Here is a 15,294-nt window from a genome sequence, read left to right as displayed (position 1 = left end):
GTAAGGCTGACGTAGCGGAACCAAACCGGTCGCTTTCTGTAATTGGACAGCTTTGGCCCTGCCTCCTTCCACGGACAGCCAACCAGAAGGCAGCGCTTATCTCTCCAGAAGAGGGAAGCTGATACTTCCCTCCACAAAGCGTCATTCGAGTAATTTATTCTGTTCCATTGCGTCACAATACGTCAGGAAAGGGCCTGAGGCTCTTAGGAATGGTGGGAGTTGGAGTCCAAAACACCTGGAGGGTCCAAGTTTGCCTATGCCTCATCTACACTGTATAATTAATGCAGGTTCACAGCCCTTTACCTTGCCTAGGCTCAATTGTATAGAATCATGGGAGTTGTAGTTTTTAGAACATCTCCAGCTTTCTCTGCCAAAAAAAGTGTGGGTGCCTCATCAAACTACAATTCCCACGAGACTTGAGTCGTAACCATTATAGTGTGTCAAAATGCATTAATTCCGGTTTCCCTCAACGAACTCTCATTCCTCCTCCTCCTCCTATATGTAAATATAGCTCCCTGTTGCCCGAGGATGGTGGGAGTTATAGGACCATTTCACATTAGGATATGGCTGGCATTGCCACCCCCCATGTGTGAGGGAAAGTTGCTGCTAACTGTGAGAGAAATAAGGTTGAACACTGTGAAAGCCAACCACTGCATGGCTGTCAGCCTCCTCTCAGTAGACTCACATCAAGGAAAAGCCTCATGAGAACCACCACTCCTCTAAATGTTCCTCCAGCAACAGCAAGAGTATCCCTCTGGGCAGCTCAACCAGGCAATCCCAATTAGGTGGCCCCCACCAGGGTCTGCCTCCAGGGGCAAACCAAGAATGGGCAACTTGGAAGTCCCTGAACAGACTCAGAAATGGAGTGGACAGATCAAAAGACAATCTGGCACTACCTAGAAGAATCATCCACATTGTGCGACTGTGGAGCAGAGCAAGCAACTCCGCATATGTATGCTTGCCCACAATGTCCTGCCTTATGTAGAGAAGAAGAGTTGTTTAAAGCTACAGATGATGTGGTCACTGTTGCCTGCTTTTGGTCTAAAGCTATTTAGCTGCTTGTGATCCTTTTATTTTATCAGCTGAAAACTTATTTATTATGCAATGCTTTTGATACAAAATGAATAAACATTAGGAGATACCCCATTTCTGAGACTGTTCGAGAATGATTTCGAACAGGTCCCATCACATGACATTTGTCCCATCCCATTAGTATTCTGTTGAAATCCATCTGCAAAGCTTCGCAGAAATTGATTATTTGCAGACGGAATTATAATCATGATTTTTGAAAATCTACAGATTTTTCTGTTGCCCAAACGCTGTTTTTGTGTGAGATAGGAAAATCTGTATGCATCCCACCAACAACGATATCTGCGGTGTGATGAGTCAAAGTGCAGCATTTTCAAACCATAAGAATTGTAATACAGTGTTTCCTCACTACTTCTCAGTTCGCTTTTCGCAGACTTGCTGTTTTTTAATAAACACTAAAATAATGGTATAAATCATAAAATAGTATTATAAATCCCTCTTTCTATTTCCTTCCTAAGGAAGGAAGGAGAAGCCGAAGGGAGAGAAAAGGAGGCTGAAGCATCTTTGCTTTCGCCTCACAAGGCAGCGGCCACGGCAGGAGCACAAGGAGGGGACAGAGACACTACTTATAAACAACACAAATATAGTGACCCTACTTTGCGGATTTTCACTTTTCGCTGGTGCTCCTGAAACGTAACCCCCATGATACCTGAGGGAACACTGTAATCAGGTGTAATGAGGAGGGTATGCATCCTGTTTCAATACATTATGCAGTCCTTAAAAATATATGGGATGCATACTGATATACAGACTCATCACACTAGAACAGGCATCTTAAGTGGCTGAGGGGGAAAAGGAAGGGGCCTGAGGCTGCTAGGAATTGTGGGAGTTGAAGTCCAAAACACCTGGAGGGCCCAAGTTTTCCCAGGCTTGCACTAGTGTGATGAGGTCCATAAATGGACTATATCCCACTGTGATAAGGCCTATAGCCTCTCACATCTGGAAGCCCGCGGCGTGGCGGTGAGAAGGCCAAGCCACCTGGGCACACCTGGGCGTGACGTCACCGCCGCTCAATGACAAGCCTCTGCAAACAAACTCCACGCGCCCTAGAAGACAACTGCGCAGCCCTTACAGCCAGGATGTCATTTTTCCTGAAGGGCGGGCGCCGCAGCCAATCAACACTCGGATCCGTGTCTTCTGGCGCGTAAATAAGGAAAGGCATCCAATGCCGTGAGAGAAGGAGGAAAGGTCACCGCGGCGTTCACTCAATAGAGGCGAGACTCGATGGGCAAGCTGATCCAATAGGAACTTGCCTAAGTCGCAGCCGGCCAATGGGCGTCGGCAGGAAAGCCGGCGGCGGCCAATGGCGGCCCAGGTGGGCGGGGCGGGCGGAGCGGGAGCCGCAGGACGGAGCGGGCAGCGCGTAACGGACGCGGCGGCATGGAGCTGGGGGCGGGCGGCGCGGCGGGGCCCGGGCAAGGCGGCGGGGCGGAGACGGGCCGCCAGCTCCTGCTGCTGCTGTTGCTAGGCGACGGCGGGGTGGGGGGCGGCGGGGAGGGCTGGGCGTGGCCGGCGGGGGGCGGCGGGGGCGGGGCGGGGGGCGCGGGCGGGGAGGCCGGCCCGGAGCCCGACTACGAGGCCCTCCCGCGCGGATCGGCCGCCTCCACGCACATGCTGGCCGGGGCCGTGGCCGGGGTGCTGGAGCACAGCCTCATGTACCCGGTGGACTGCGTCAAGGTGAGGAGGAGGCGGGAGGGGGGCATCTGCAGCCTTGAGCCATCACAGCTCAAGTGCTGTCAAACTGCATCCAAAGTGCAGTGTAGATGGAATTTGCATGACACTGTAGCATTAAAACAGTTTGACAGCACTTGGAACTGCCCTGGCCCACTGCTGTCGAATCGTGGGAGCTGTACTTTAGTGAAACTCCAGCACTCTTTGGCAACTAAGGCTCAAGAACCTTATAGAACTGCAACTCCTATGATTCCACAACACAGAGCCATAGCAATGTGTTGTCGAAGGCTTTCCTGGCCGGAATCACAGGGTTGTTGTGAGTTTTCTGGGCTGTATGGCCATGTTCCAGAAGCATTCTCTCCTGACGTTTTGCCCACATCTATGGCAGGCATCCTCAGAGGTTGTGAGGTCTGTTGAAAACTAGGCAAGTGGGGTTTATATACAGTATCTGGAAAGTCCAGAGTGGAAGAAAGAACTCTTGTCTGTTTGAGGCAAGTTGAATGTTGCAAATGGCCAGCTTGGTTAGCATTGAATGGCCTTGCAGATTAGCATTGAATTAGCCTGGCTGCTAATTCTTGATTCTGCTAATCAAGGTGGCCAGTTGGAACATTCACACTTGACTCAAGCAGACAATAGTTCTTTCTCCCACCCTAGACCTTCCATAGATATATAAACCCCACTTGCCTAGTTTCTAACAGACCTCACAACCTCTGAGGATGCCTACCATAGATGTGGGCAAAATGTCAGCCCAGAAAACTTACAGCAACCCAGAGCCATGGCATTTTACCTTTTGTCAAACTGCATTAATTCTGTATCAGGCCTGGGAAAACAGGCCCTCCAGGTGTTCTGAACTTTATTTTATTTTATTTGGGAAATTTTTGTGTCACCTTTCTCCAACAGACTCAAGGTGGTTTACGATAGCATTAAAACATGCAATATAGCATAGACCTGGCATGGGCAAACTTTGGCCCTCTGGAGGACTGCTGTCTAGAGAACGGAAGTCTGCCCATGCCTGGCATAGACCATTAAAATTAACCCTAATTAGGTTATATAATCTTCCTTGAAGGACATTAAAAATATCACAGAATCATAGAATCACAGATTTGGAAGAGACCTTGTGGGCCATCCAGTCCAACTCCCTGCCAAGAAGCAGGAAAATGGCATTCAAAGCACCTCCGCCAGATAGCCATCAAGCCTCTATTTAAAAGTTTCCAAAAAAGGAGCCTCCACCACACTCCGGAGCAGAGAGTTCCACTGCTGAACAGCTCTCCTTTCCTGTGGTTTGAAGCCATTGTTCCATGGCCTAGTCCCTAGACTGTCCCTAAACTGGGCAGTGAGAAGCATCTTACTGCTCAATCTTAAGGATCTGCCTGGACTGTATGGTAAGATATGGTGTCTCAAATATCTTGGACTGAAACTCCTAACATCCTACTGATTGTTAGGAATTGTGGGAATTGAAGTCCAAAACACCCAGAGGGCCCAGGTTTGCCCAGGCTTGTTCTTAAAGATTTCTGGTAATTGGAGTCTCAGAAGTACCACATGTTGTGCAAGCCTGATATAGATAAAATGGCAACAGGGTTGAGATTGCAGATCAAGGGAGGGAGGGAGGGGTGGTGATGCAACAAGTAGTGTGTCTCTACATGTCGACACTTGGGGTGGTAGTTAAGAAGTGATGCCACCTACATTTCCTTATGTCAACTAGATGCCTCAGTGCTTCCAGCCAAGCAATTTTCCTGCTTCCCAAAGGAGTTGAGTTCACACATTCAGCTAGAGTTTGTAGACTCCAATGCAGTCCAAAATATGACTACTCCGTTGATCAGTAGAAAGCTGTACCACACGGTCACCTGTACAAATTGAGTATTCCTTATCCAGAAGTGTTTTGGATTTCAGAAGACCTGCATTTGCATGGAGATACCTTGGAGATGTGAGGCAAGTCTAAACATGAAATTAATCTTTTGATTCATAAACATATTAGACACATAAACGAAGCTAATGTTATACACAATGTTTTAAATATTTTTGTTCACGAGACCAAGTTTGTGTGCACTAAACCACCAGAAAGCAAAGATGTCGCCAACTCAGCAACCCATCAGGACAATTTTGGGTTTTGGAGTGTTTTTGATTTCGAAATACCTACATTTGCATCTGCGTACATAGTAAGACGTCTTGGATTTGGGATGCGAGTCTAAACATGAAACTTGTCTTTTCCATATACACTATATACACATAGCTTGAAGATAATATTATGCATTATATTGTGATTTTTTTTTACAAGACACAGTTTGTGTACACTGAACCATCAGATAGCAAATGTGTCAATTTCTCAATCACCCACCTGGACAATTTTGATTTGTGGAGTATTTTTGGATTTCAAGAGTTCTGTATAAGGGATGCTCAATCTGTACTATATAGAGCAGAGATAGAAATCATACAACCTGCAGAATAATACTGAATTGAAACTTCCAGCATTTCTCACCATGGGCCATGCAAACTGGGACAGCTGGCACTTGCAGCCCAACATCTGGAGGGGCACATCATTCCCATGTTGGCGTACTATACTGATGTCAGCAATTCTGACCCTCCAGACGTTGTGTGGAGTTCCACCAACCAAGCATAACTAATAGTGAGAGATAATAGAAGTAATAGCCCTACAACATCTAGACAATTCTGGGCTTCTACCTGCTTGTGCAATGCCATATTTGTGGTTATAGGGACTGAAATGCTGAAAGTCTGTGAGGAAGAATAAATCAGTGGGGTATGGACATCTCTAACCTACTTCCTCTCTGCGCTGGCAGACAAGGATGCAAAGCCTGCAACCAGAACCTGCTGCTCGTTACCGGAATGTGCTGGAGGCCCTGTGGAAGATTGTGCGGACTGAAGGGATCTGGAGGCCCATGCGCGGATTGAATGTTACAGCCACAGGGGCTGGCCCTGCTCATGCCTTGTATTTCGCCTGCTACGAAAAGTTGAAAAAGACATTTACCGACCTTATCCATGCAGGGGGCAATAGCCACGTGGCCAACGGTATTGTCTCTTCCTGCCCTCTTACCCCCTCCCAAAGTCTTGTGTTTCCAGCGGGGGGGGGGGGGGGGTTGAGGGTGAGATGGGGAACTGAATTCTAGGTTCCTGCCTGTCTGGCATTGCTATCTACTCAAACCTGTTCACCGTTAGCACATTTCTGTAATGCTGTATTGTGTTTAATTTGAAACACTATCTAAGATTGATCTGTGGGAATGTAAGGTTTCCTATTATCTTTTTAAAGCAATGTATAACTGGAGATGGATTATGGCAATACCATGGAATGGAGGCTGAAGGTTCCGTCAGAGGAGCCAAATTGTGGTTCTTATTGTTCCTTATTGTGGTAAAAGATCAAGGTGTTACAGAGGATTTGTGTATGCTTTTTGCCTCTGTCTCTTTATAGTGCTGATTTTTCAAAAGGACAACCCAGGACTGCCAATTCCTGTATTTGTCCTCAAATGGTCCCATTCTTCTGCAGTTTAATGTTTGGGTGGGGAGAGCCTCATACTTGTTGCAGCATATGCTCAAAAATTCATCATTTTCCTCTGACAGTGTGGATTGATTACAAATAAAGCCATACTGCTAGTACTTTAAGCTTAAATTCTCTAGATATTTAATCACAGGCTGATTGAATGTATTCGGAACAAGTTGACAGAATCTTGCAGGACAGTCTTGGCTTTTCTGTATTTTAACTAGTCTTAACGAAAGTATTTTGTTTCCCTCCTTCTTCCAGTTTGTGTTGTGATTAAGTTGGGGAATGTTCACTGCGCTGGAACCTTGAATTTTTTTTTTCTGTTACCACTGAAAATTGATTTTGGCTTTTCAGTAATCTGTCTATTTGTCTCTTGGGTAGGATAGTGGCCTTACTTCCTCGCATAAGCACTCCTAGTGGCACATTCATCACTGGGATTTGATGGGTCTCTTCTCCACTTTTCTTCACGTGTAACAGTCCTTGTCTTGCAGGCACAGCAGGGTGTGTGGCAACATTGCTTCATGATGCAGCCATGAACCCAGCAGAAGGTAATACTGATGCAGCTTTCATGCAACTTGCACTCCATTCTTATCACCAGAGGGTGCTCTCGTGGTATTCGTATTTTAAAAAGATATAGGCAAAACAGTATTTACTGCAAGGGGAAAATAGTGGAGTAGATTGTATGGCAGTGGGCTACTGATGGAAGAGGCTTAGGGTCAGTGTGAGGAAAGATCTAATTATATTATTTCTCCTCTAGGTAATGATAAATTCCAAGGAAACTGTTATAATTTGGCTTTTCCTGCACTCTGTAGACAAAATCCAAGCATGTTTGAGTGGACCCCAATGTTTACTGAGTCTTTCACAATCCAACTCTGAGCTGTAGAATGCTATGGGATCTAATGGCTTTGGAGATAGCTCTGGGTTATGTTTGAGACCTTCGGTGAATGCTGCAGTTGGGAAACATAGCAGAGTTTGAGAAAGTTTTGTTTGGACTACAGCTCCCTGAATTCCTTGTGGCTATGCTGGCTGGAGAATTCTGGGAGTTGCAGATCAAAATAGCAAGTTCCAAACTGACCTATAGAATGCACAACATTCAGGTAACTGCACTTACTGTTGTTTTTTCTCCCTCTTCTGACTGGGCTCCTGCTGGCATCTGCCCACAGTGATAAAGCAGAGAATGCAGATGTACAACTCTCCGTACCAGCGAGTAACAGACTGTGTGCGTGCCGTGTGGTGCAATGAAGGGGCTGGCGCATTCTACCGAAGCTACACTACTCAGCTCACCATGAACATCCCCTTCCAGGCTATCCACTTCATGGCATATGAATCTCTACAGGAACACCTCAACCCCCACAGACAGTACAACCCAACTTCCCATATGGTGGCAGGCGCTTGTGCAGGTGCCATTGCTGCTGCCGCCACCACCCCCTTGGACGTTTGCAAGACACTGCTGAATACCCAGGAGGCCCTGGCACTGAATACCAACATCAGTGGGCACATCACAGGCATGGCTCACGCGTTCAGGACGGTGTACCGCGTGGGTGGGCTGACCGCCTATTTCCGTGGAGTGCAAGCCCGTGTCATTTACCAAATGCCCTCCACAGCCATTGCCTGGTCAGTATATGAGTTCTTCAAATATTTCCTCACCAAGCGAAAGGAGGAACAGTTGGCAGGGAAGTGAAATGTGACTTCTTCCCTTGAATTGACTGGCGCCACACTTGGATGACATGCAAGCCTTTGGAATAATGAGGCCACTTCTTGCCTGCTGCTGCATTTTGCACAGCCTTTCATCTTTATCATTAATGGATAGTATGCATCAAGCAGCCGTGTGTCCTTCCGCTTTTCCAACTCGCCACCTGAGAAACATCTCCCTTGCCCCACCAGTGGCTGTATTCCCCTAAAGCAGAGGGTGACTACCAGGAGCTACTCTGAGCACATTGGGACATGGGACGATGCTTTGCCTCCCCAAAAATGGTGGCAGTTATGAGTGAGTGGTGGTAGAAGCAGGAAGAGTGTTAGCTGAGCTGTTGTCTAGTAGCACACACATGCACAGACCTTGTGCTCTCTGGGAAGGCTTTGATTGTTGTGGCCCTTGGCACCTCCAATAAAGTCTGCTTTATTGTCATGGCCCATGTTTCCTCTAATTGTTCATTGTCTGTCTTACTGCTTCTGATTTTTGGTGACTGCTTACACCCAGGGGAACCCATGACCTTGCAGATAGTGCTGCACTCTGGCTCTTTTAACCCCCAGTCATCGTGGGAAATAATGAGATATGCTGGGAGCTGTAGTCCAACAATACCTGAAGGACTTCAGATTCTCCACACTTGCTTTGCTGCTTTCTTGTAGTTAGGTTGGACCCACCAGGAACAGAATAATACAAAATGTTTTCTCTTGTGATATGGAGCAGGGGTGGATGCATGAGATTGGTTTTATTTTGTGCAGTATCTTTTACAGGTTGTTTGGGGAATATCCATCAATGAAGGGCCTGCTTGTTATCATTGGTAGAACATGTCTGTTCTTTAGCAGCCCAGCAACATATGATAGTTTTCCTCCTGCATAGCCAGAATATGTGCAATGGTAGCAGTGGAAAATAGCTAGTGTCTCTGGGTCAATATGAGGAGAGTTAGCTGTCTTGCAGTGCCTTATGCTAATTAGTCATGATGAACATATATATAGAACTGTGTGTGTGCATGCTTAACAGTCAGTTCCCGCTCCCTTTCATACAGGATTGCAAGGCTGACATATGGAAGAGTTCAGCTTTGTGTGCCAAGTTGCTGCTGAAGAGCAGGGACAGGTGCCCCTGAGGCACATATTTTTTCCATCTGTAGTTGTAAGACATTCAGTTCCATGTTAGCTTTGGCCCACAGCATAGATCCCTTCTTTGAATCTAAGCCAAAGAAAAGTCAGTGTAGGAACTCAAAGGGAGATGGCATTTCTGTAGCTGACAGTGTTTAACTTGGAGTGGCCTAGAAAAGGCATTCTTGACTACAGAGCCGTATAATCTTTCACTGTGGTCATGGGCTTGTGCTACTTATGGAAGAAGAACGAGAATATCTTCTCCTACTATGCAAGTTGCCATTTGAGAGAAGAGGAGAATTAATACACAAAAGCACATGTAGGACTGGTTAAGCCAATACTTTATTAAATCCTTAAATATTGTTGTTCTCTGCTGATAAGAGTGGCCATGTTCTAGGCTACCTGATTCATCTTTTCCTCCCCTTTTAAATGTGTGAAGAGAACCTCAGATTCCAAAGTCTAGACCTGAACCAAAATTGTTTGTATAATGCTTTCCAATGTATGGATAGCTGAATAGTGAGGTTTTGCTGTCATACAACTTGCTAGGTTGTCCCATCATCAGTTGAAGACTGGTAGGAAATACATGTCTTTCTGGAAAGCGATGGTTAAAGAAGTTTAGAAAGAGTTTTGAAATACTATTTTTTTGGACTGAAGCTCCCAGTGGCCATGTTGGTTGAGAAATCTTAGGAGTTGTATTCACCCAAGTTGTAGCTTTCCAGGTTTCCTGTTTGGATCCACCATTGCAGCCATGCCTTGGAAACTGACAGTCAGGTAAATTGTATGACTTCTCATTATTTTATCCACGATCTTATGCTTCACCCAAGTATATCAATTTTTTTTTATTAATCTGTGCGTATTTGCTTGAACACTTGAAGTACACATTTACAAGTGTGGAAACTAGCCCTGATGTAGGGGAAGACCTCCAGTCATGTGCAATAACATTTGAATCAATTTGAAGAAATATGGGACAACTTTCTCTTTAAGAGCAGCATCTATCACCAGATTTTCAGACAGTGAAAACATTACCTTTAAGAAGATTTTTTTTCAATTGATAAATGTAACATCAGAAATGGATCCCAAGGTGGGAATGATGTGTCCCTCCAAGTGCTGTTGAACTGGAGCTCTCAATATTCCTCATGATTGACTATGCTGCCTACAGCTGCTGGAACTTGCAGTACAACATCTGGAAAGCTGCATGACTCCTACATTGACATTATGAAGCCTTCCAGATGTTGGACTGCAATACCCAGCAGTTTTAGCCAGCATTGTCAATGGTGAGCAATGTTAAGAGCTACAACAACAGCTATAGGACCTCAAGAGTCATACCTTGGGATACAACTTTCAGTATAAGAGAGAAGGGAATGCATTCTACCCATTGATTTTCCTCACCTCCAAATCATGGAAGGAATCACTGATCTTTCGTATGCCCCAGCATTTAGTCACAACTCAAAAGAATAGTTGCTTGCATATATTATTTAGTTGTAGTAGTAACTGACTTTTTAAAAAGTTTTCAATCTTAAGTAGATACATTTACTCCTATTGCTTCTTGATCATAAATATGTTAGACTACAGATGTCAGTGTAGGGGTGTGAGTTCTGTTGATCTTTCCCTGGCCAGTCGTTTTCCTTAACAAATGGGGTGAGTGAGGGGTGATGAGAAAATCAGGAGGACACGAGGCAGCTCTCTGTTTGCCTTGATGCTCTGGAATTTCTCAGGCCTTGACAGTTCCTAGTAAAATCAGATGCTTCTTCAACCCCTGTCTAGCTCTGAATACATAACAGACACCTCCATTTGGGGAACGGGCAGCTTTATCATGCCATAGCTTCCATTAACTGCAATTAGATAAACCTAAGTTTGTGCTGACAACTGCTCTTAGAGATCTGTTAATATTCCAGTATTCCAGATGAGTTCCTGGGATGTGGCTGTTTCCAGCCCATTTAGGCGGGAGAGTCATGGGTATGAGAACGATGTGTATCATTTAAATTATCAGTCTTTATACTGGCCCTATAGTCAATCACAGTTGTTTGACACACAGAAATGTAGTGACAATGTTTTATGTTTTCTTGTCCATGTATGAAGATGGAGGGGGATATTTAAATTCTGCTTGGCTTGCAATAAAGGCAGCGGAGCAGGGCCATTTAAATGTTGACTATTCTCTCCTGAACAGCTATGCTTCAAATCCTCTTGTGCTGGGACTGTGAGTGGATAATACGTTAATAGGTAGTAGCGAGTTCACAGCATCTAATGCTTAAGGGTGAGGTATACTTAATTCATTATTGGGGATCATCCTTCCTGGAAAGAATGGCTCAGAAGAGTAGCAAGAATCTCCTGCTCGCTAGACAGGTTGCTTGGCTAGAACAAGAATAGATCATTTGTAGCCCTCAGCATAATTTCATACGGCCCTCTGCAAGTGATTGGGTCGGGCAGCTGGCAAGATCAATCTGCTCCTTGCAGCTGCTGGGCAGAGAGGGAGAAGGCATGCAAGATACTTCACTTCGGCAGAAAAAATGGAAATCAAAGATACAGAATGGGGGACGCCTGGCTTGACAGCAGTGTGTGCGAAAAAGATCTTGGAGTCCTCGTGGACAACAAGTTAAACATGAGCCTACAATGTGATGCGGCAGCTAAAAAAGCCAATGGGATTTTGGCCTGCATCAATAGGGGAATAACGTCTAGATCCAGGGAAGTCATGCTCCCCCTCTATTCTGCCTTGGTCAGACCACACCTGGAATACTGTGTCCAGTTTTGGGCACCGCAGATGAAGGGAGATGCTGACAAGCTGGAAAGCGTCCAGAGGAGGGCAACTAAAATGATTAAGGGTCTGGAGAACAAGCCCTATGAGGAGAGGCTTAAAGAGCTGGGCATGTTTAGCCTGCAGAAGAGAAGGCTGAGAGGAGATATGATAGCCATGTACAAATATGTGAGGGGAAGTCATAGGGAGGAGGGAGCAAGCTTATTTTCTGCTGCCCTGCAGACTAGGACACGGAACAATGGCTTCAGACTACAGGAAAGGAGATTCCACCTGAACATCAGGAAGAACTTCCTCACTGTGAGGGCTGTTCGGCAGTGGAACTCTCTCCCCCGGGCCGTGGTGGAGGCTCCTTCTTTGGAGGCTTTTAAGCAGAGGCTGGATGGCCATCTGTCGGGGGTGCTTTGAATGCGATTTCCTGCTTCTTAGCGGGGGGTTGGACTAGATGGCCCTTGAGGTCTCTTCCAACTCTACTATTCTATGATTCTATGATTCTATGATTCTATGTTCTTACCCATTGATGGCATGGATCATGCTCTCAGAAAGATACTCTCCCACCGCTGACCTAAAGAATCTTGAGTACTATTAACACACAGTTACAAGAGCAGCTTTCCTCAATCAGCATCCTGAGGATATATTGAACTATCCATTATATGTGACCTTTCAGCATTGTGGCAGTGTGATGACACTTTAACTACCATGGCTTTATGTCATAAAATCTTGGAATCTGAAGCTTAGTGTAGGTAAAGATAAAGCTTTTCCCCTGACATTAAGTCTAATCATGTCTGACTCTGGGGGTTGGTGCTCATCTCCATTTCTAAGCTGAAGAGCCAATGTTGTCTGTAGACGCCTCCAAAGTCATGTGGCTGGCATGACTGCATGGAGCGCCATTACCTTCCCGCCAGAGTGGTACCTACTGATCTACTCGCATTTGCATGTTTTCAAACTACTAGACTGGCAGAAACTGGGGCTAACAGTGGGAGCTCACCCCGCTCCCTGAATTCTAACTGGCAACCTTTTGATCAGCAAGTTCATCAGCTCAGTGATTTAAGCTGCTGCGTCACCAGGGTTAAGTGTAGTATGTAGAATTCTCTAGTATGTTCCATGAAATTAAATTAATTGAACTATGTCACAGATGATTCTAAACACCTCACTAAGCTATGGACTCTAGAGTTCCATAGGATGGAGTCGCAGTAATTAAAGTTGTAGGTATCAAAGCACTATTGATGTGTGTGTTTGTTGCCAATCAGTTTATGGCAACATGATGAATTTCAAGGTGTATTTTTAAACAAGGATTTCCTCAAAAATAGTTTTGCCAGTTCCTTCAGCCTACAGCACCAGATATCCATTATCAGCCTCCCGGGCAAGTAATAACTAAAGGAGGTGTATACTTTTTTGGGCATCGTCTTATTTCAGACAGGATCTGGTGCCTGTGGGAATTAAAGCAGATAGTATGCATTTGTTGTTGTGTGTCTTCAAGTCATTCTGAGTAATGGCGATCCTAAGGTAAACCTGTCACAGGTTTTCTCTTGGCCAAATTTGCCCTCTCCCATCAAAGGTGGGTTTGTTTAGAACAGAGCTGGCCGAGTCGGAATGAGGCCACTGACTCAGGAAGCACAGGCCTGAAAGTAGTAAAGTGTTGAATGAGTTCACTGTCCCCTATGTGGCCTGCTCTACTTAGGCTAGCTTAGCCAGTTATGTCTTTAAATACATCTTCAGGTGTGGAAGCAGAAATTATCCAGTGTTGATGCCAATGATAGCCGTCGCCCCAGCCTTCAAATTGATTTAAAAAAAACGCAGCAGAGAGTTCCATAGATTACTCTCCAAAAGAACGGAACGGGACCGCAACAGACTATTATTAAAAGACCTTTTTTCCTTCATTTTCCTCTTCCCTGAACTATGTAACAAATCCCCCCAATAAAAGTAGCATTTATTTTAACAGTAACACTCTCTATCTGGTTATTTTGTATCTCCCTCTGACTCCTTCCTTTTGCATGCGGTTTCTCTCCCTCCCGTCCTTTAACTCCGGCTGAGGTTCTCCGCCATAGATTAACATGGCGGACGATATAAATTGGCTCATATCTCTATCAAAATTACCCCTAGAACGCTCCTCTCTTAGACCTAACCCTTTCTAAGGCTCCTGACTCGAAGACAACCAGCAGAACCGGAATCGGTCCAGTTTTCGGCACCTCAACAGCTGACTGTCAAACGGGACCGGCAGCTCCTTTCAAGCCAAGCTGCTGCTTTATCCCGGGTTTTCCTCTCCCCGCGACTCGCGGAATGGTTTTCCCTAGCCCCTTTCTGTGAATTGGGGATGGGGGGATCGCTCTCTCGCGGGGGAGACATAGTTCTCCAAGGACCCTCACCCTCTACAGCTGCCAAGGGGGGTGACGGACGGGTGCACTCCACGTTTCAGGCATACTTTTGTGATTTTATGAAGAAGAAGAACACTCTTCCCCAGACCTACCCTTGGACTTATGAAATCCTATACTTCCAAAGACTGCAACCCACATGTACCCCTTCCCTATGCCACCTCTACGAATTCCTCCCATCACAGATGAACTCTTTTCCCTCATGTATTTGTGAATTTTCATATTCTATGTATTTGGACCCTCTCCTAACTCACTGTTGTATGAATTTCTAATCGTTGGATTGTGAAAGTATGCTGTTAGAACTCCACTTCTATATTGGGTTCCCCAGATGTTGTAGACTTCGTTTTTATCAAATGTTTTCTATTGTTTATATCATTCATGATTCCCCTTTATGCAATGTCACCCACCTTTATGGATTCTCCTTTATCTACCTATCTGCCTATATGTATTTACACTCTTTGGGATCCCCGGAAAATATGTGTTTTTCCTGCTGGGTTTATGTTCCGACTTTATTTTTAATTTTCATTTTATCCCATATAATTATCAGATCATGAAATCAAATGGGAAATATTATGACCCCAACCTGAACTCTAGCCCCATGACTCAGACCTCCCTTCCCAAAAACAAAAGGATAATCTGCCACAGTTTAATCCCATCTCATTCCGATCGCATGGACAATATAGGGCGAGTCACCAAACTAAAGGTGACTCGCCCCCAAGGCAAACATTGTCACATCTCAGGCCAGGACGCCGCAGGAAGGCACCCTGTGGGGCCGTCAATGATGGCTCATCAACACCCATCACCACTTCCCGTCTGACACCCCAAAGACATATCAAAAATCTGTGAACGTGACAGGACCCCGGACATCCTTGATGGGTGTCATTAATTCCTTTAGAAATCGGCTGGGCCAGAATTAATCAGATATTTCCTGTCCGGTCACCCCATTGTCTCAATAGCTCCCGCCTCCTCCTCTCTGATTGGCCCGGGAGGGGACAAAAAGCGGCTCCCCATTGGGCCAGCAGAGCAAGGCGGGAAACGAAAGCCCGCCTCGTTCAACCTCTCAGCCTATCCGCGATCAGATGGGCAGGGAAGCGGGGCGGGAGATTCAAAGGGCTGTCAGACCGAAA

At 45.6% G+C, this 15,294-nt stretch overlaps 1 protein-coding gene across 1 annotated transcript; it reads left to right on the top strand.

The window, feature by feature from the left end:
* Positions 1-2,429: 2,429 nt before the first annotated feature.
* slc25a28 (solute carrier family 25 member 28) lies at positions 2,430-8,378 on the top strand. Its single transcript, XM_062976374.1, has 4 exons — positions 2,430-2,766; positions 5,556-5,784; positions 6,742-6,798; positions 7,414-8,378. Exons 1-4 carry the CDS (start codon positions 2,470-2,472, stop codon positions 7,929-7,931), a joined length of 1,101 nt encoding a protein of 366 aa, XP_062832444.1. The 5' UTR covers positions 2,430-2,469; the 3' UTR covers positions 7,932-8,378.
* Positions 8,379-15,294: the final 6,916 nt, after the last annotated feature.

This window comes from Anolis carolinensis, chromosome 3 (genome assembly GCF_035594765.1).
Source record: "Anolis carolinensis isolate JA03-04 chromosome 3, rAnoCar3.1.pri, whole genome shotgun sequence".
NCBI classification, from domain to species: Eukaryota; Metazoa; Chordata; class Lepidosauria; order Squamata; family Dactyloidae; genus Anolis; species Anolis carolinensis.
The sequence above is the reverse complement of the archived record's forward strand: the minus strand, read 5'-3'. Positions and strand labels throughout refer to the sequence as shown.

What these genes read in the sequence shown, in the direction of transcription:
- slc25a28 (XM_062976374.1), top strand. Translation starts at nt 2,470, where the DNA reads ATGGAGCTGGGGGCGGGCGGCGCGGCGGGGCCCGGGCAAGGCGGCGGG. An exon ending in ACCCGGTGGACTGCGTCAAG is followed by an intron (nt 2,767 to 5,555) that starts GTGAGGAGGAGG and finishes CTGCGCTGGCAG; the next exon opens with ACAAGGATGCAAAGCCTGCA. An exon ending in AGCCATGAACCCAGCAGAAG is followed by an intron (nt 6,799 to 7,413) that starts GTAATACTGATG and finishes ATCTGCCCACAG; the next exon opens with TGATAAAGCAGAGAATGCAG.